At 43.6% G+C, this 21,797-nt stretch overlaps 2 protein-coding genes and 1 long non-coding RNA gene across 3 annotated transcripts in view; all 3 read right to left on the bottom strand.

Moving 5' to 3' along the window:
• Positions 1 to 249: 249 nt before the first annotated feature.
• On the bottom strand, positions 250 to 17,765 carry LOC117551981. The gene is made up of 4 exons (XR_004569881.1): positions 17,502 to 17,765; positions 1,624 to 1,740; positions 1,387 to 1,525; positions 250 to 840 (listed from the first exon to the last, which is right to left on the bottom strand). It is a non-coding gene; the product is annotated as an uncharacterized LOC117551981 (long non-coding RNA).
• On the bottom strand, positions 10,506 to 12,940 carry LOC117551980. Its single transcript, XM_034225095.1, has 2 exons — positions 11,402 to 12,940; positions 10,506 to 11,303 (listed from the first exon to the last, which is right to left on the bottom strand). Exons 1-2 carry the CDS (start codon positions 12,848 to 12,850, stop codon positions 10,950 to 10,952), a joined length of 1,803 nt encoding a protein of 600 aa, XP_034080986.1. The 5' UTR covers positions 12,851 to 12,940; the 3' UTR covers positions 10,506 to 10,949.
• Positions 17,766 to 19,725: 1,960 nt separating the features above from the next.
• The window catches only part of LOC117551976 (dnaJ homolog subfamily A member 3, mitochondrial-like), a gene marked incomplete in the record, with an annotated part of 31,775 nt that continues 29,703 nt past the window's right edge, over positions 19,726 to 21,797 (bottom strand). Inside the window, 1 exon segment of the mRNA XM_034225083.1 lies at positions 19,726 to 20,374.

The raw sequence follows: 21,797 nt of genomic DNA, 5'->3' as shown, positions 1-21,797 counted from the left end.
ACCTAGGACCAGGTGGAGGGATTATATCTCTACCCAGGACCAGGTGGAGGGATTATATCTCTACCCAGGACCAGGTGGAGGGATTATATCTCTACCCAGGACCAGGTGGAGGGATTATATCTCTACCCAGGACCAGGTGGAGGGATTATATCTCTACCCAGGACCAGGTGGAGGGATTATATCTCTACCCAGGACCAGGTGGAGAGATTATATCTCTTCGTCAGAGCTGGTTGATGTGGCCCGGGGAAAGGTACATGTGGGCTCTCTGCTGGAACTGCTACCTCCGCGACCCGACCACGGATACGCGGGAGAAGATGGATGGAAATAATAAATTCATGTCAATATTCTCATTTTATCATTATTGTCATTTTAAAACCGTTTTATGCCACAAATATAATGATACAACAACAGGTTAATAATAAGTGTACACCATTGCAAAAAGCAATTGACTGATCATTCTTAAGTATTAATTGTAATGTGAGAACTATTTCTGAAATATCTTTGAATAACGGTTACTGCGTTTCTTTACTGTACTCTACTGTGTTTTAACTGTACTTTACTTTTACTGTAATCTGCTTTGCTTCTTTACTGACTTCAAATGTGTTTCTTTGCTGTAAACAACTGTGATTATTCCTGAACTGCACTCATGTAGTTATTAAAGAACAGATTAGATAATCAGGTAACATAAACACTGAATCCTCTTCAGGTCAGTTTAGAGTAGAAACAGACTCTTACTCTGTGTCTGAGGGTCCAGGTTCATTACTGAAGTATAGAGGAGAGCCTTTAGACTGGTCACTCTTCAGAGACAGACAGCTGGAGAATGGAGACTCTGCTCTCTGTCTGTGGAAACAACACATGTTTTACACACATCATTAGTTCATTCAAAGAGCAGCTTTTTCACTGTCTGTTTAACCAATGAAATATTTTTAGACTTGTTCTGAGCTTTGTTTTTTTGGTTTGTGTTTGTGGGATGCTGTCATTCAATTCATTTGTGAAAGTTTTACATGTTTGTATTTTATTACCTTAACCCAACACAAAGTCCATCACGTTGAGTAAGATAACGATTTCCCCAGTAAATGATTTACTATTGCTGATGATGCCAAAGAGCAAGAGTTCAATTAAACTACTCTACTGTACTCTAAGATAGTGTATGTAAAGTTATAACATTACATTACATGCCATTTGTTAGACGCTTTTATCCAAAGCGACTTACATTCAGTACTGTGGACAATCCCCGCAGGAGCAATTTGAGGTCTGAGGGACACAACGACATGCTGACTGCAGTGGGACTCAAACTTGCTACCCCCTGATTCGAAGTCCAGCACTCTATCCACTGAGCCACAGCCGCCTTATAAAGTAAAGTTTATAGTAGAAACGGACTCTTACTCTGTGTCTGAGGGTCCAGGATCGTTAATGAAGTCTGGAAGTGTTCCTTTAGACCGCTCACTCTTCAGAGACAGACAGCTGGAGACTGGAGATCTGTCCTCTTCCTCATCTTCTCCACCTGAGAGATAAACCAGTAACACTGGAGACACACTTTATATCGATGATTTTGTTTCCTACATAGAGTACAACAGTAAATAATGAATGTGTTTAAAAGCAGAGCCTGGTGTTAACACTCACCCCGTTGTCCTCCTCCTCTCTGTCCAGGTGTAAAATGGTCGTCTGGCAGTCTGACTTCATACGTTCACTTTAACGCCCTCACCTGTCTGCAGCTCCTCCCCTTGTTTCATATCCAGCCTGATCAGAGGAAGGTGAACATACAGGGATTATATTCAGTAACATAGAAATAGAGATTCGGCAAGTAAACATCCTGCATTCAAAAACTCACTTCAGTAAAAAGGCTTTACTTCTGAACCCTGACAACTGTCAAACTCTTATCAAAATCTCCACTATCACTTCCACAAGATGGCGGAGAGACTGGTTGTGTGATTGAGAGGCTCTCCCAGGTCGGGCAAATTATCCCACTAAATGCAAATAACTCGACGTTTAAATTAAGGAATGAGTGGGGTAAAAACACGGAGGAACAGTACAAATCGTAAAGGACCAGGCAAAGTGAAAAATCAACCTACAATGAATGAAACCCCCGAGCACGAGGCTAGCGAACACGACGGCTCAGATGCACTGCGGGCAGGCTTTGCCGCCATTAGCAAAGAAATGAAAGACCTTAAACTCGAACTACGACAAGAACTATCCACATTCAAAGACGAAATAAAGAAGGAGCTGAGGGAGGACATCACTTATCTGCGACAAGAACTCGACCGTAAACTTACGGAGAACAACAAAGAGCTGCAGGCGCAACGGGTGAGCATAGCCGAGGCGCAGGAGCGCATATCAGATGTGGAAGAGTGGAAGACGGAGGTGAATGAAGTGATGTCGGTGATGATGGAGCAGACTCGATTGATGCAAGGAAAATTGACTGATCTCGAGGGGAGATCGAGGAGAAACAACATCCGAGTGTTTTGCTTACCCGAGGGCACGGAGGGGAGCTCCACAGCCAAATACATGGAGTCACTTCTGAAAACCGAACTCGAAATACCCGAAGAAACTCGGCTCCAGATCCAGCGCGCTCACAGAGCACCGAGCCAAGGCTCTACTCCCAGATCAATCGTGGTGAATTTCCTCCAGTTCGAAATAAAAGAGATGGTTTTAAAGAAGGCTTGGCAGAAAAAGATACACGCAGGGGGCAAACAAATATTTTTCGACCACGACTATCCTACAGCTGTGGTCCAGAAGCGACGTGCATTTTCAGGCATTAAAAAAATGCTGAAGGAAAAGGGAATCCGTTTCCAGACGCCGCTCACAAAAATACGGATCCACTGGAACACAGGAGTGAAGACCTATGATAATGCCGGCGAGGATACGGAACCGGCTTGGGCGCGAGGACCCGCGGAGTGGAAACGAGTGGCGGGCAGAGGGCGCGGCCCCGACTCCGGCACAGCTGACCGCGTAAGAGAAAAGCCCGAAAGTTATCAGTGGAAGTCCTAACAAGTTTTACTGGAAGAAGGGCGGAACATCACGGATCAAAGAGGGCAAATTCAGGTGAGCTGCGGGTGGGAAACATAACGGATGTCTCAAGGGAGACTTTTTCTGATTCACTGAACTTAAAGACCTGAGATAACATTAAGAGTCCTGAATGGGAATGTGTAGGATTATATACCGGTTTCTTAAAATCACTACAAAGTAATAGACAACGATTGGGAGAGGTCGAGTGTTTTGAGTTGGACATGTCTAGACATTATGGAACCTCACAACAGAGGTACAGGTCTAGGGAGGGACCCCCGTCAACGATGAGGACTCCCCCTCCACCCTCCAACCGGGATTTGGGGAATGGACTATTTCCCCATGTTTGGAGGTCTTCTCTTTTTTGGGTTCAGTTGTGTGATGATGTTTCATTAGTTTTTTGTGTTTTTTATGTTTTTATTAGTGTCAGAAGGATAAAGGTAACCTCAGAGAAGGGTCCAGATGATATTTAAAGATCTGAAAATGGTGTCGCTTAATGTGAACGGGTTAAACAATCCAGTAAAAAGGGCAAAGGTTATAGCTAAACTAAAACAGGAAAAAACACAGGTTAACTACCTACAAGAAACACATCTTACAGAGCAAGAGCATGAACAACTTAAAGAGATGGGATTTAAAAATATATTTTACAGTTCATATAAAGGTGGTAGTAGGCGAGGAGTATCCATACTATCAAATACAACAAAGTTTGAGCTTCTTAAGGAAATACGAGATAAAGAAGGGAGGTACTTGTCAAGGGGAAAATAGAAGACGAATTGACCACATTAGTTATTGTCTACGCCCCTCCTGAAAGCAAAACAGATTTTTACAGGAATCTATTTGAGCTTTTTGCCCAGGAATCGGAAGGTATATTAATATGTTCGAGAAAGATCTCCTGAACTTCCCCACTCAATCTATCAAGACCCGAGCAGTTCTACCAGAAGTCCAAGGTAAAGGCACAGGCCGGCGCATACCGCTCATGGAATCCCTCACCATATAAACTGAAAGTGAAGAGACACCATGTGTCAGCTCCTTTTTAGAATAGTATTTCTTCTCTTCTCTGAGAAACAAGGGTATGAAAAGAACAGCCAGAAACAGAGGAAGAGAGGCAGAACGTGACTACGTAAATGCACTCCTAAATATTAAACGAGTAAGAGGTGAAGAAACACAAAGCCAGAAATTGAAATGAAAAGGCACCATCATGCTTCCCTTTAGAATAGGGTGGAAATTATGAAAAGGGGACAGGGGATACTAGTGAAGAGGGACAACAGTGAAAAGGCCCAATGTATCTAACGTACAAGCACTCTCCAAAGAGACAGAAAGTTAAAGTATACGCCGAGAGGCACAACGTGACTACGTAAATGCACTGTCCTGTATAAATTAGTTCAAGGGAAAGGGGGTGAAAAACTAAACTAATCAAAAGAAGGAAGTAGAGAGGCCTAAATGCCCTCTCCTAGATTCAGTTAAAGGAAAGAACTGGGGAACAAACAAGTACAGGAGGAAAGGCCCAACGAGTCAACGTCAACACACTCTCCTAGAATAGTTCAAGGTAAACGAGGTAGGAAGAATATAGTAAGAAACAGAGCTGAAAAGGCTTTCCCTCTAGTCCAGGGTGAACATGGAGGATAATAAACAGAGATAGAGAGCACAACAACCTATCTCTCCCCCGCCTGGATAAGCGACTCTGTACCCCATCCCCCTCTACCGGACCTTAGATCCGCAGAGGGAGAGGGGAGGGACCAACCCCAAAAGGGGTTTAGGTTTTTTTTTAAAACCCGCAGAGATCCAAAAATGGATGAAGAAGTAATTACAAACGGTTTATAAAACCAAGAGGTTTTAACATTACAATGAATCACAACCTGGATTCAACTAGCTCTAGGAAAAGTAGTAAAACAAAATTGTCCAAATATAGACGTACTGCATTGGCAGAATTGGGAATAGTAGACATTTGGAGAGAACTACATCCACTCGAAAAGGATTACACTTTCTACTCAGCTCCCCATTTAGTCTATACAAGAATAGATGACTTGTTCATTAATGCAGGGGACCGATTCAGAGCAAAGGAATGCAGAATAGGAGTTGCAGATGTATCAGACCACGGCACTTTATACCTGACGCTGAACTTAAATAAGCAGACAAGACAGACAAATTGGCGACTTAATGTTGGTATCTTGAACGATCCAGAATTTGTTGAGGGGGTCAAAAAGCTAATTAACAAGAAGAGAATGATAATGGGGAGGTCGGCCCAACCATCGTCTGGGATGCTTTAAAAGCAGTCATGCGTGGGGAGCTAATTTCAAGAACGGTATACCTGAAGAAAATGAGGCTCAAATTAAACCAAAATAAGATTGGAGAATTGAGAACTTTAGAGCAGCAACATGAAAACTCTAATGACCCAGAACTACTTAATCAAATTAAAGAAATAAGGAAAACAATTAATGAGATATTAGAGAATGAGGTAGAAATGAAATTGAGATTTGTGAAACAAACGTATTACGACGCCGGCCCCAGAGCATCAAAACTGTTAGCCAGACGAATAAGGGAAAAACAGCAGCAGAATGCAATCCACAAAATCAGGGACCCCAAGAGTAACACATTGGAATCTGAACCAGACAAGACAGAAAAGATATTCGAAAACTACTACAACAAACTATACTCACAGCCAGCTGCAGCAGGGGAGGAAACAATTCAAACATTTTTTGACTCTCTAGACCTGCCAGCAATAGGGAGGGTACAACATAATATCATGAATTCGGATATCACAGGAAAATAACTGGAGGAGGCAATTAATCATTTAAAAAATAATAAGGCACCAGGAAGTGACGGGTACCCCTCTGAATGGTACAACATGTGTAAAAAGGAACTTATTCCGTTGTTACTAGCATCATTCAACGAAACTATAAAGAAGGGGATAATCCCCCCATTGTGGAAAGAGGCCATAATCACTGTTATCCCTAAAGAGGGAAGGGACAAAGAATTCTGCGAACATTATAGGCCAATATCAATACTGAATTGTGATTATAAGATCTTCACAAGAATAATCTCTAAGAGAATCTAGAATTTCATGACAGAACTGATATACGAAGATCAATCAGGATTTATCAAGGGACGTCAAAACACATGATAATATAAGAAGAACATTACATGTAATTCAAGAAGTAAAGGGAAAGGGGGAGAGTGCATTACTCCTAAGGCTTGACGCAGAAAAAGCATTTGACAGCGTTAGCTGGAAGTTTCTCTATCTCTGTCTAGAAGCATTTGGCTTTAGTAAAGAATCGATCAACTGCATTAAATCACTTTATCAAGGTCCTATGGCAAGAATACAAATAAATGGCAACCTTACAAATTGGTTTAAGCTAGAACGATCTACCAGGCAGGGGTGCTGCCGTCCCCTACTCTATTTGCAATCTTTATTGAGCCCTTAGCTCAAGCAATTAGACAAGATGAAGGAATAGAGGGGGTAGTGATTAAAGGCACAGAACACAAAATAGGACTATATGCTGACGACATATTGATCCACCTGACGCAGCCAGATCGCAGCCTTCCACAACTTATGAAACTACTTGATTCATACGGCCATCTCTCATGCTATAAGCTCAATGTAGGAAAAACCCAGGTGATGGCTATCAATTATACCCCATCCCTTCCTATTCAACAAGCATACAGACTCAGGTGGAGCGCAAAGGCAATACACTATTTAGGTGTGAATATAACAAGTGACCTAACAACACTAAATTAAGCGAACTAGAAGACTTTAAATCAGGAAATCCAGAGAGATGGAAAGATGGTCAGTTTTCACTCTAGACTTCAGCCCAAGAATAGAAATTATTAAAATGAATATACTTCCAAGAATGTTGTATATGTTACAATCTTTACCTGTAGAAACACCCCACTCACAATTCATAGAATGGGACAAAAGAATCTCGATCTTCATTTGGGCGGGAAAGAAACCAAGGATAAAATATACAACCCTCCAAGCACCTAAAGATAAAGGAGGGATGGCTCTACCGAATCTTCAAGAATATTACTACGCAGCTCAACTCCGTTATTTAGTTAATTGGTGTGATACAACATATACTGCAAAATGGAAAGATATTGAATTCAATACAGTATCAGACTACCATATCCCAAGCATGATTGCGAACGGAACTATGTTCAAAAGGAAGGAGGAATTGCTAGACCCGATCACTACATTCACTCTTGAAACCTGGTTTACAGTGGTTAGAAAATACAACTTGGAAAGAGAGATCAAAGTTCTCAGTTGGTTGACTTATGACTCGGAGTTTAAGCCTGGAATTTTCGATACAACATATAGACATTGGTCAGACAAGGGCATTACAGCAATCAGCACTATAATTGAGAGGGGTCAAATCAAAAGCTTTCAAAAACTTAAAGAGGAGTTCAATTTGAATAACCAGGATTTTTTTAAGTTAAGAAGATAAACCCCACCAGCAGCACGAAATGAACAGAGTGATTATAACATTGTGTAAAGCATAGAACAGTGTCTCTTGTAAAGGGATGTCAGCGCTGTACAAAGGTCTAGTCATGAACAGGAACACTTCTACACTGTATGTTCGAGATAAATGGATGACAGAGAGCAATATACTGTTGTCCAATGAAGACTGGTATAATAGATGTACTGTAGGTAGGTAGGTAGGTAGGTAGGTAGGTGTTCACTTCCTGTCTGTATTCTTCTGTTTATTTATCTGATGTCCAGCGCGCCATCTTTGAACCTCTTTTCCTTTCTCTCTCTTGATCCTCCTTCGGTCGTTATAGAGCTTGACAGCGGTCTGTACTACTGGATTAACCTGGCACCTGTTCCAAATTGATTGATCAGAATCGAGTTTTCAACTAAGCTGTGTAATGATTAACAATAATCAGAAACTAACAAGATTCACAAAGGAATCACAAATCTGAGACCTTTACAAATGCTGTTGAACAGATTAAATGAAGAAGACAGTAAAATGTTCTCAAAAACGTTAGAGAGGACTATTAACAACTTCAAATGCAAAATCAAGCATAGAAATAACAAACACACTGTCCCTTGGATAAATGAGGATATTTTCAGACTAATGAAAGAACGTGATCTAGTCTTAAAAACTGCAATCAAAACTAAAGTAAGCCATGACAGAAGTCCTTTTACTATGCTTAGGAATAAAGTCTTAAAGAAATTAAGGAAAGCTAAGGCAGATTTCTTTTTAACTATAATAGACAAGGCAGGAGGTAATTCCAAACTGATCTGGGACCAGTTAAAAACATTAACTGGTCATCAACATAGGGAAAGAAAACAGTTAGAACTTAAAGTAAATGGGAAGCTTATAAACACTCCAGGCGATGTGGCTGAAGTTTTAAATCACTATGTTATTGATTCTGTTGCTAACATACCTTAGGGATATACGCGTCCCCCGTAGCAACATTAACTACCAGTCGCGGTAAGCCAAATGTACAGAATGGATAAAATGTATCCCAAAATAGTGCCTCATAATGCAGGTAGAGTCCCATGATAACTACCCTTGCATTCCTCCACAGGCTAAATAAGTTAAAGTTAACTTTTGGAAGAACCAGAGAAAGGGGTTAAAATGGATAAAATGTACCCGGGAATAGTGCATCATAATGCAGGTAGAGTCCCCTGGTAACTCCCCTTGCATTCCTCCACAGGCTAAATAAGTATAAGTGAACTTTTGGAAGAACCAGAGAAAGGGGTTAAAATGGATAAAATGTACCCGGGAATAGTGCCTCATAATGCAGGGAGGGAGAGCAGCAGCGGGCTGTGACACAGAGGTACACAACCATGTGTACACTGGGTCATTCATAATGTGCTATTTATGAATAAATAGACAAAGTTAAAGTTAACTTTTGGAAGAACCAGAGAAAGGGGTTAAAATGGATAAAATGTATCCCAAAATAGTGCCTCATAATGCAGGTAGAGTCCCCTGGCAACTCCCCTTGCATTCCTCCAGAGGCTAAATAAGTATAAGTGAACTTTTGGAAGAACCAGAGAAAGGGGTTAAAATGGATAAAATGTATCCCAAAATAGTGCCTCATAATAAGATTTGACATGGGCAAACAGGCTATTTCACAGGACACAGGCTATGTCACACTTCCATGAAATACACCGGGAAAACCACCTCACTTTGGCCGCTCACAGAGCCCCAAAACACGGACTACAGACCTCCAGCATCTCTCCCTGACATGCGTACTTCCATAACCTTGCGCACCTTGGGACCCCAGGCCCCCGAACTTAAGCACTCCCCCACGGACTAAACCCAGATGATTACACCCTCAAGAAACTCGTGCCCCTGGTAACCTATAAGGGGGTGTATTTTGCGGTGCTTTACAGTCCGCCCATCGGACTCCATAGTCGGACTTATTCACAGCAGCACCCACCCTCCTGTGGAGGATGTTCTTATGGCCCTGGTAACCTATCAGGGGGTGTATTTTGCGGTGCTTTACAGTCCGCCCATCGGACTCCATAGTCAGCCTTATTCACAGCAGCACCCACCCTCCTGTGGAGGATGTTCTCATGGCCCTGGTTACCTATCAGGGGGTGTATTTTGCGGTGCTTTACAGTCCGCCCATCGGACTCCATAGTCGGCCTTATTCACAGCAGCACCACCCACCCTCCTGTGGAGGATGTTCTCATGGCCCTGGTTACCTATCAGGGGGTGTATTTTGCGGTGCTTTACAGTCCGCCCATCGGATTCCATAGTCGGCCTTATTCACAGCAGCACCACCCACCCTCCTGTGGAGGATGTTCTCATGGCCCTGGTTACCTACGGGGGGTGTATTTTGCGGTGCTTTACAGTCCGCCCATCGGACTCCATAGTCAGACTTATTCACAGCAGCACCACCCACCCTCCTGTGGAGGATGTACTCATGGCCCTGGTTACCTATCAGGGGGTGTATTTTGTGGTGCTTTACAGTCCGCCCATCGGACTCCATAGTCGGCCTTATTCACAGCAGCACCACCCACCCTCCTGTGGAGGATGTTCTCATGGCCCTGGTTACCTATCAGGGGGTGTATTTTGCGGTGCTTTACAGTCCGCCCATCGGCATCCATAGTCGGCCTTATTCACAGCCGCAGCACCCACCCTCCTGTGGAGGATGTTCTCATGGCCCTGGTTACCTATCAGGGGGTGTATTTTGCGGTGCTTTACAGTCCGCCCATCGGACTCCATAGTCGGCCTTATTCACAGCAGCACCACCCACCCTCCTGTACCGGATGTTCTCATGGCCCTGGTTACCTATAAGGGGGTGTATTTTGCGGTGCTTTACCGTCCGCACATCGGACTCCATAGTCGGCTTTATTCACAGCAGCACCACCTGCCCTGCTGGAGGTTCACACTTTAACTTGTTTTACCCTCCTCTGCCTTACACATCCTCCAACATTTGAGCACTCCTCACGCGGACTAAACCCCTTCATGCACACCACCAGAACCTCGTGCCCCTGGGGATCTTAATGGGGAAACACCCATATTGGGTTATAAAAAAGAGGACAAATTAAGTAATTTTAACAAACTTTATTTACAGAAATATATACATTGACACTTTATAACATTATAACATTATTAACTCATCCAGCACAAGCGGACTGAGTACAACAAAACATTGCATATTTACAAGTTGGTCACTGGCAACATTGTCCGTATCGGGTGAAGTTGGTGCAGAGGCTGGCACCCTCTCTTCACCCGTGTCTGAGGGACTGTGTTCGGCCATTGACTGTTCCCTCTTCGCCGCTCTCCAAGCGTTGAAGTCTTTGTATAATTCTTCATCTGACGTCTCGGTATCGGTGGAGTCTTGGTAGGGAGTAGGGCTATGCTCCTCTCCAGAGCTGTCACGGTCACTGTGGATGTCAATGTCCCCCAAATTGTCTTCACTCACCCCTGATACTGCTGCGGCCGCTGCTTGCAGTGACTCTGTGAAGAGCATTCGTATGTCCGCAGCATCCTTCAAAGAAGGATTCTTGGCATAAATGTGTCTGCAGTTGCAGTGTTGTGACACATGAAATCACTCACTCTTTGGCGGTTGCTTATGTCCTGAAACCTCTTCGCATTATCGGCGTGGACTGTGCGGAGGTCGGTGAAGTTAATGGGACCTTTTAGTCCAACATCAGCCCATGCCAACCTCAGGAAGGTGGCAAGGTTCCTCGATGGGTTCTTCCCCGCTATGCAGAGGAAGTAGCGGTTGTTGGTGCCGGTCAGCGTCCCCTTGATTTCCAGCCACCTCTTCATCCATCCAAATTCTTCTATGGTGAGGTACATCTGCGCTTCCCCGAACGCGTTGGCCGTCTTGTGGTTGCTTACCTGTTATGACAGAGTTAGAGAGCGTCAATACAAGTATCAATCATCCACAACATGTGTATCACTGCCAGAATAAACACATGTTTTAATAGCTCACTCACGTGGATGAGGTGGCCAAAGGCAGTGCCAGTTATCTCCGCCTTTAGGACCTCCGTGTTGGTCATGTTGGAGTAGACCCCCGGACGGTGCCCATAAATGCAGCTCCAATTGAGGGTCATGTACCCAGAGAGCAGGCTCCGGGTTGCGTGAGTCGGATTGCTGGTCATCACGTCCAGGAGCTGAGGGATGCGAGTTTTGGCCGCAGTCAAACATGCCATGATGTCTTTATGGCTTGGCAGACCTTCCATCTTGTCCCGCTTCACCTGCATCTGGTGGATAAACACCTTCTTTCTCATGGACTTCAGGATGGCAGCAACTTCCCGTGTGATTAAAATCATGTCATTTTGGTTGAGCCTGCTCCCCTTGCATGGCGTTTCCTCCATGTACTTGAGAAAGTGCGATATATTTTTGATATAGAAGTCAGATGTCGTGACCTGTAGGCTTGACTTTATCAGGCTCCGGGACCACCCACGTATCCTCTTCAGATCCCTCAAAAAGAGCCAGTCAGACAGGCAATTGAAACTGTGTGCCATGAAGCTTAGGAATGATTTGACTCTGCTTATTTTGGAGACTGCGTTTTCTTGGAGCCTCACTGTTGGATCGATGCCCTCATAATGGTCCCGGTAGCCTTGCAGATACTTCTCCATGATGCGTGGGAATGTAATGTCCCGCATTCGATTCCCCCGGCCCCTGCCGCTGAACCAGGGGGAATGTATGGGAGGGGAGGATGACGAGGCCTCGGTATCTATGGATGCAGGTTCTGAGGAGCTGGATACAGGTGTGTGAGAGGCAATGGGGGACTTCCTGCAGGAGGGACCTTTGGACTTGGACAGCCTCTTTGGTGTTGACTCTGTTCGGGATCGTTTCCTTAGAAACACCCGCTCTTGGTCCTCGGCCCTCTGGTTCATCCTCTTTCGGTTACGTTTAATCCTCTGCTGCAGCATGCAGCGCAGGGATTTCACCTCAGCAGCATATATGTCCCTCAGAGCCTTCATTCTGTTTGCATCCATCCTCCATTCCTTACAGTCCGGGTTGTCACATTTAATCACTGGGGACAAGGGTGAAGGTTGTGACAGGACATCATCACCCACAGTGTCCACATCCCAAGAGGTAATCATTGCTACTGTGGGGTTTGTCAAACTGAGTTCATGAAGCTTCTTCGTGGCCACTTTCATTTTTAGTTTAGTTAAAACCACATGTATTTCCTGCCGGGACAGCTCAACATGGTTTCTGTACAAGTGGCGGTCCAGCCTTGTCCCGATGTACTCGCATCCTGCAATAATGCAGGGATGGAGCCTAATGTTTATCCGTCCTTTCGCCAACAACAGCAGAATTCTTCTTTCAACTAAATTACGCACACTATGGTTCCTCAGCAGGTGCTTGCTCAGGGCACGGTAGGGACTATTACAGATAGGACAACCGATCGCCATCATTTTTGTATGCCTGAGCATTTCGGTACCGGGAAGTGTCACCAGTATAATGTATAGAACCGGGGGGGACAAAGAAGGATAGGTGAAAATAAGTAAGTTGCACTCAGCGAACTAGAAAGACCCCATGTCAAATCTCTCCGGTTTATTTTCAATAAATAACCCATTTGCATAATCGTGCGAAAGGTGTCCCATTTAGGCACTCGTTAGGTGGGCAGAGATCCCTGTCATCTATCGGTCCTATCATCCAGGCAAGGCGGGAGCCAAAAGTGGGTGAAATAGTGCCTCCTAAGGCGGGTCGAGTCCCCTGGCAACTCCCCTTACTTTCTTCCGGAGACCAGTTCAAAACGTTAAGTTTGGTAAGAACCATGATTGGGGGTCATCCAGGCAACAATTGTATCCGATCCAAAGTCCTCATGCAGCGGATGCATTCTTCCATGATCCAGAGACGGATGCAACCAGAGAACCAGAGAAAGGGGTGAAAATGGATAAAATGTATCCGGGAATAGTGCCTCCTAAGGCGGGTCGAGTCCCCTGACAACTCACCCTACATTCCTCCAGAGTCAGAAAAAGTTAAAGTTAACTTTTGGAAGAACCAGAGAAAGGGGTGAAAATGGTGAAAATGTGTCCGGAAATAGTGCCTCATAATGCAGGTAGAGTCCCCTGGCAACTCCCCTTGCATTCCTCCAGAGTCAGAAAAAGTTAAAGTTAACTTTTGGAAGAACCAGAGAAAGGGGTTAAAATGGATAAAATGTATCCGGGAATAGTGCCTCCTAAGGCGGGTCGAGTCCCCTGACAACTCACCCTACATTCCTCCAGAGTCAGAAAAAGTTCAAGTTACATTTTGGAAGAACCATAGAAAAGGGGTGAAAATGGATAACATGTATCCGGGAATAGTGCCTCCTAAGGCGGGTAGAGTCCCCTGACAACTCACCCTACATTCCTCCAGAGTTAGAAAAAGTTAAAGTTAACTTTTGGAAGAACCGCAGAAAAGGGGTGAAAATGGATCAAATGTATCCGGGAATAGTGCCTCATAATGCAGGTAGAGTGCCCTGGCAACTCCCCTTGCATTCCTCCAGAGGCAAAATAAGTTAAAGTTAACTTTTGGAAGAACCAGAGAAAGGGGTTAAAATGGATAAAATGTGTCCGAAAATAGTGTCTCGTTATTCCGTGGAAACTCCCCTTGCATTCCTCCAGAGGCCAGTTCAAAAACTTAAAGTGTTGTAAGAACCGTGATTGGGGGTCCTCCGGGCAACAATTGTATCCGATCCAAAGTGCTCACTCATCGGACGCATTCCTCCATGATTTCCCCATCATGAGAAATAGGCCGTGCTCTCAAAAACCGGGTTTCCGATTTCGTGCAGAAGGTAGCTTGGAAAAGATGAATGAAAATTGTTAACGGAGGAGGGGAGGTCTGAATTCCCCTCTACGTTGAAAAGTGCAACGGGTCAGTGGAAATGTCTCCGGGGCTTCCGCCCGAAGCGCCGAAGGGTTGACCCCCTCACCCGTTGGCACTTAGCCGTTTTTCGAGAATTTTTAAAAACGTAGTTTTTGATGAATTTAAGATATAATTGACCGTTTTATTTACTTTTTTTTGCTTTCCACGGGTGGGGGTGCACGGCAGGCCGCATATGAGCTCCCAAATTCGGCCCGGAACCTCCGGGAATTGGGTCCATTTCATCCACATGTGACTCCCCCATCAAATGTACATGAAATGGACACGAGGAAATGTACATGAAATGGACACGAGGAAATGTACATGAAATGGACACGAGGAAATGTACATGAAATGGACACGAGGAAATATACATGAAATGGACACCAGGAGAGAAGAACCAGGGGGCAACATGGATACAGTTTACCCCGAAATAGTGTCTCTTAAGGCGGGTACCAGTCATGGCAACATGTCCAGACCCTGACTGGACTTAAGCTGATTTGCATTGGAACTCCACATTGCATTCTTCCAGGCCCATCTACATGCATCCAGGGTACAAGGAACAAGAACCAGGGGGCAACATGGATACAGTTTACCCCGAAATAGTGTCTCTTTAGCCGGGTAACAGTCATGGCAACATGTCCAGACCCTGACTGGACTTAAGCCGATTTGCATTGGAACTCCACATTGCATTCTTCCAGGCCCATCTACATGCATCCAGGGTACAAGGAACAAGAACCAGGGGGCAACATGGATACAGTTTACCCCGAAATAGTGTCTCTTTAGCCGGGGTAACAGTCATGGCAACATGTCCAGACCCTGACTGGACTTAAGCCGATTTGCATTGGAACTCCACATTGCATTCTTCCAGGCCCATCTACATGCATCCAGGGTACAAGGAACAAGAACCAGGGGGCAACATGGATACAGTTTACCCCAAAATAGTGTCTCTTTAGCCGGGTACCAGTCATGGGAACATGGGGTGATGTATATGGGCACTTGAGCACCAGCAAGACCCCCACCTCCATAACCTTGTGCACCAGGTGAACCTGTGTACCCACACTTAAGCACTCCCCCACGGACTAAACCAAGAGGGAACACCGGTCAGAAGTTCGTGCCCCTGGTAACACTGAATAACAACAAAATAGAACCCCCAAGGGTTGCATGTGTGTAGGCATAGTTGGTAACATTTGTCGTGCCATCGGCGGGGAATTTACATTGGTAGTTGACATCACATTTCCATTGTGCGGACTTCCGTAAATTTGAAGGACAAGTCACATGTTAACTCTGTCTATAAGACAGACATGTTCCTTACATTGCACAGTGTTTTTCTCCTGACTGCACAAGAACATTTTCCAATTGATACAATGGAGCCAGCTTTCAGCTTCAGAAACACAACTGAAGCAGAAGTTAAAAGAGTAATTAAATCCCTTAAACCATCTAAAGCAAAGGATATATTTGGTATGGATGCTCAAAGACAACTCTTTCTCATCCTATTGCCAATATCATCAACCTCTCTTTCTGTCAAGGAATGTTTCCACATGTCTGGAAGCCGGCTGTAGTTATCCCAATCTTTAAAGGTGGAGATCCAATGTCTACCAATAACTACAGGCCAATAGTATCCTTCCTACAATATCAAAAGTCATTGAAAAACTTGTAGTTGAACAAATTATGAACCATCTGAATAACAGTGCTTTTTTTCTGCATCCAATGCAATTTGGCTTTAGGGCCAAATACTCTACAGAAACAGCCAACTGTTTCTTCACAGAACAAATCAAATCCAAAATGGATAAAGGTGGTGTTGTAGGAGCAGTGTTTCTCGACTTAAAGAAGGCCTTTGACACTGTTAATCACAACAAACTCATATCTAAGCTATCCATCATTAACTTCTCTACACTAACACTTAAATGGATAGAATCATATTTGTTCAACCGTTCTCAGTATGTCAGAGTACAGAATAATTAATCATCTAACCTCCAGCTGTCCACAGGTGACCCACAAGGGTCAATTCTGGGTCCATTGTTATTTTCATTGTATATAAATGACTGACCATCGATATGTCCTGACACAAACATCCAAATGTATGCTGATGATACTGTAATTTATGTTCACGGAGGCAGTCTGACACAAGTGGCTAATGAACTGACGAACAAGATGGTTCATGTAACAGCTTGGTTGGAGCAATGCTGTCTGCAACTAACTGTCAGTAAAACTGTATGTATGTTCTTCACCAAAACCAAGTCCTCCTGCGTTGAGCCAGATGTGTTTGTGTCCGGGGAGAGGCTACAGGTGGTCTCACAGTACAAATACCTGGGGGTCTTAATTGATTCAAGACTCAATTTTAAGGCTCAGGTGAAAAAGGTTTGCAACAGGGTCAAATTCAGTCTGTTCAATTTGAGGTTTACCAGAGACTGCATGTCAACAGAGGCGGCTCTGATGTACATGCACTCTATGGTTCTATCTCATATCACATACTGCTTAACAACCTGGTCACATGCCGTACAACCACTCTTAAACCCCTGGAATCATTATACAAACAAACACTTAAAATAGTAGATAAGAAATCAGTTCATTCTCATCATTGCCCAATACTCACAAAATATAACTTGTTGAGCTGGAAAATGTAATGATATGCAAATGATTGCCTCATGTACAAAATAATACACGGCCTTACCTCACCTCCGCTCAGACATTTTATCACCATACGCACACCTGTAACTAGGTCAACAAGAGCTGCAACAAGAAGAGACTGCGTTGTTCCATTAAGGAAGAGTTCATTCAGCCAATCTTCTTTTTCTTTTAAAGCTGCACGACAGTGGAACTCAATCCCAGTAACGATTAGAGAACAAAACACCTGCAGTTTATTTAAATCTAACTTCAAAACATGGTTAGTGGAAAGTCAGCTCTGTCAACACTGACACAATCTGTACATTACAACGCTCTGCCTTGACCTGTTGCTATCCGTCTGCTTTGTGAATATGTATTTTAGTTTAGTTTTTATGTTTTTATAGATGCTTTTATCATAATATAAGCATCTCTGTTGAATGTTGTTTTACTGATTGTATTTACCTGTTATTTGAAGTGAATTTTTGTTTTTAGGATGACTTTCAACATCTGTCCAGGGACTACAGACGAAAAATAGCCTGTTGGCTAACTCTGGCACATTTACAGAAATGTCAATCAATGTGCACTGTCCCTGCCAAATAAATATATAAACAAACCAAATGTAACAAAGCTCACAGAGGCTCTGGAGTGATCAGCAGGCACAGGTCAGAGAGCGAGAAGGCTTCCTGGATTGCCTCCTTTACGACTGGCTCTGGCTGCTAATAGGCCAGCTGAGGGTGAGGGGATCCAATCAGCAGTCGGTCTGAGGTGCCCAGGCAGGTACTGATCAGCTGTGATTACCTGGAGTGAAGAAAGGGGGAGAAGAGCAGAGGCCTGTACTACGAATCCAGCTCAACATACCCTGGATATGTTTGAGTTACCTGGCTTACCTAATCCAAAACAAACGACTTTCTCCTGTAATATGACTTGATCGCGTTAAACTCTGCACACTGAGCTCTGATTTGTCAGCAGGCGGTGCTTTCACTGAGTTGAGCTCTTAGCCTGCAACCTAACCTGCTCCGGAGCAGGTTAGCCATTCAGCATCAGTTACCATGGAGATCTACCAGGTAAGAAGAGAACCAGCGTCGTAGGATCGGAAACCCAGAGTTTACCCTGAAGTTACCTCGCTAAGCCAAAATCCGGCTTCGTAGTACAGGCCTCTGGAGGAGAGAAACACAACAAACAAGCAGAGCCTGCCTGACACGTAACGGTAGACTAAGGTCCTTACATTTTAAACCTTCCTCTTGTTTCTGGAAATAAACCCTCCCACACAGCAGCTGTGAGTAAACACTGTGTGTGACGTGTGTGCGCGCATGTCTTTTCCTGAGTCCTGATGGATCCTCCTATCACCTTCCCTTGTTGTTCTCAAAGTGGGGGGCACGCCCCCCCTGGGGGGCGCAGAGGCATGCTAGGGGGGGCGCCAGGAGGAAAAATGGTTATTTAAAAAAAAAGAAAAAAATCATAAATTGAAAAATTATTGATTTGAAAATAATATGATGCAGTACTATTACGTCTGGGTCTCTGTGTTTCATTAAAGCTCGGTTCCGTGTGTGTGGAACGAGCCATTTTGTGTGCGCGAGCGAGAGAGAGAGAGAGAGAGAGAGCACCGGTACCGGAGATCGTTGTTGTTAGCTTCTGGTGCTAGCGAGCTACACTAACGGATATAAGGAGTTTTTTCAACAACAAAGTGGAGGAGAGTCCTCTCCTGTCAGACTGAGAGGCTCAGTGAGCTAAAGGACCCTCTCAGTGTTATCTCAGTGGGTCTCAAACGGTTTGGTCACCATTAATGTAAACAATTATTTCCGAGGCACACGTTTATATGATCATTATAGTTATAAAAAAATAAGAGAATACATTAAAAACAGGTATGAAATACTATATGACACTAAAACAAGAATAAAGTTTAAAAGGGTGATTACACACCACCTATAAAAATAGCACCTGGTTATACCTATATGCCGTGAGCTGATTATCGAGCCTTCATTGTAACAGTCGTGGGGACGTTGTGTGTGTGCGTGGGGAGTGTTGCAGAAGAACATTCCTCTGTAGCGCCTGGTACATTAATGGGAAACCCTAAATGTTTGAGCACCCTCTATGAAACGTCAAGCTACCCCACAGCACCCCAAAATAAATCTCTGGCGCCGCCACTGAGCCTGACTATTTGTGTTAGGGGGCCAGACTTTTTTTTTTTCTCCAAAGCCTGACAGAAAAAGTTTGAGAACCACTGCCTTAACCCCATGACGTTTCTCACAGAGGTTGAGGAATAGTGGTTAGGAAAAGACGATAAAAGCAAGATTTTTTTTTTACAATTCGACCACAACCACGGTGTACAACATCACCTCCACATGCGACTGACAGTTTGAGAAAAGTATTCTCAGTGTTCTGAAAACAGGCAGAATTCAGTAAATTCAGAATTATAAGAAAAAAGTCTGATGTTTGAGAACAATTGCAGAATTTTTACTTTTTCCAGAATGCTGAGGAAAAAGGAAGATTCTGAAAAAAGTCTGAATTTTGAGGGGAAAAAAAGCAGAATCCTGAAAAATGTCAACATTTGGACAAAAAGTAAGAAAGTCAGACATTTTAGAAAAAAATATGAATCTAAAAAAGTCAGAATTCTGAGAAAAAAATCAAGAAAAATTACAGATTTTTTAAGGAAACACATTTTTAAGAAGAAAGTCAGATATGTCAGGAAAAATGTCAGAATTTTGAGAATGTATTAATAATTAGGTGGAAAAACTCATCTGCACACGCGACTCAGTTTCTAGCAGCTTAAAATCGACACTTTGCAAAAACCAGGGTTCACACACTTTTTCACCAATGATTTTCAATGATTTTCAATGACTTTTCAATGACCAAAACATTACTCTCTGAAAATGGTTTATTTTAACATGGAACAGGAAAATAAAGTCTGCATATGAAACATGTTGAGCGATCTCAAACAAATCAAATAGGCTTATAGCTTCTTCAGCTAAAGCAACTCAAGTCTCTCACCAGCAAAACACCTTGTCAGTTAAAAGCCATTTTACGTTTCATTACTATACAGTATTTATTATCGTTATAGTATTACTATTTCGGCGATTAGATAAAATATAAATGATATTTGATGCAACTTTAGTTACATTTCCATGACTTTTCCAGGTTTTGACTGACCGTAGGAACCCTGCTTTCAGTTCTCCGAGAAAGAAACACGAGGAGACAGAAGATGGAGGGCTCAGCGTTTTAATCTACCGGTTGGGTTGTGAATGCAACACGGACAGTTTGAGTTTCAGAGGAGAGGAGGCTCACTAACTGGAGTCGAGATGTGAGCGGGGAAATAAAGTCATTTCTTTCTTCTGACAGTCTCAGAGAGCAGAGGTTCAAAGTGCGCAGCGGCCAGTAGTCCACCTCCTTTCTCCTGGCCTTCACACGGCCTGTCAGCCGCAGATCCATCCCCGCGTAAAAGACGACACAAAAACACGTCTCCCTCTTCCAGGGCGCTCCGTGGATTCTTCATCAGCTTGTTTTTCCACCTGGAGGGAGGAGGAAGAGTTTAACTGGAGAGGTTCCTCACGCAGGAGCAGAAAGACAGGAGTATACAAGTCCAGAGTCCTTCATCCAAAGAGAGGCTTATATATCAGCCTCAGAAAGGTTACTGAGAGCGATCGTTCGTGCTCTCAAGGTCAACTTTACAGTGTGTGTGTACAGAGAGAGAGAAATACCGTTTCCCACAATCCAGAATACAAAAACAAATATGTATCAAATATGTATAAACCAGACTAATATTGCAATTTGGAAATTAATCTTGATGTTTGAGCGCAGGTGTTCCACAGTGTGCTTTAAAAAAGGGGACCAATTATGCAAAATCCACTTCTCCAAGTATTTTCTAAACATGTGTCCCCTCTTCTTCATGTCTCTTCTACATCAACATGTGTCCCCTCTTCTTCATGTCTCTTCTACATCAACATGTGTCCCCTCTTCTTCATGTCTCTTCTACTTCAACAGTGTCCCCTCTTCTTCATGTCTCTTCTACATCAACATGTGTCCCCTCTTCTTCATGTCTCTTCTACATCAACATGTTGGTCCCCTCTTCTTCATGTCTCTTCTTCATCAAGACCATGTGTCCCCTCCTTCTTCTTGTCTCTTCTACATCAACATGTAGGTCCCCTCTTCTTCATGTCTTCTTCATCAACATGTGTCCCCTCTTTTCATGTCTCTTCTACATCAACATGTGTCCCCTCTTCTTCATGTCTCTTCTTCATCAACATGTGTCCCTCTTCTTCATGTCTCTTCTTCATCAACATGTGTCCCCTCTTCTTCATGTCTCTTCTACATCACAATGTGTCCCCTCTTCTTCATGTCTCTTCTACATCAACATGTGTCCCCTCTTCTTCATGTCTCTTCTACATCAACATGTGTCCCCTCTTCTTCATGTCTCTTCTACATCAACATGTGTCCCCTCTTCTTCATGTCTCTTCTTCATCACATGTGTCCCCTCTTCTTCATGTCTCTTCTACATCACATGTGTCCCCTCTTCTTCATGTCTCTTCTTCATCAACATGGTCCCCTCTTCTCCATGTCTCTTCTACATCAACATGTGTCCCCTCTTCTTCATGTCTCTTCTACATCAACATTGTCCCCTCTTCTTCATGTCTCTTCTACATCAACATGTCCCCTCTTCTTCATGTCTCTTCTACATCAACATGTGTCCCCTCTTCTTCATGTCTCTTCTACATCAACATGTGTCCCCTCTTCTTCATGTCTCTTCTACATCAACATGTGTCTCTTCTACATCAACATGTGTCCCCTCTTCTTCATGTCTCTTCTACATCAACATGTGTCCCCTCTTCTTCATGTCTCTTCTACATCAACATGTGTCCCCTCTTCTTCATGTCTCTTCTACATCAACATGTGTCCCCTCTTCTTCATGTCTCTTCTACATCAACATGTGTCCCC

Source organism: Gymnodraco acuticeps, unplaced genomic scaffold, assembly GCF_902827175.1.
Source record: "Gymnodraco acuticeps unplaced genomic scaffold, fGymAcu1.1, whole genome shotgun sequence".
Lineage (NCBI taxonomy): Eukaryota > Metazoa > Chordata > Actinopteri > Perciformes > Bathydraconidae > Gymnodraco > Gymnodraco acuticeps.
Note: the sequence above shows the minus strand (reverse complement) of the source record. Positions and strands in the feature narration are given on the sequence as shown.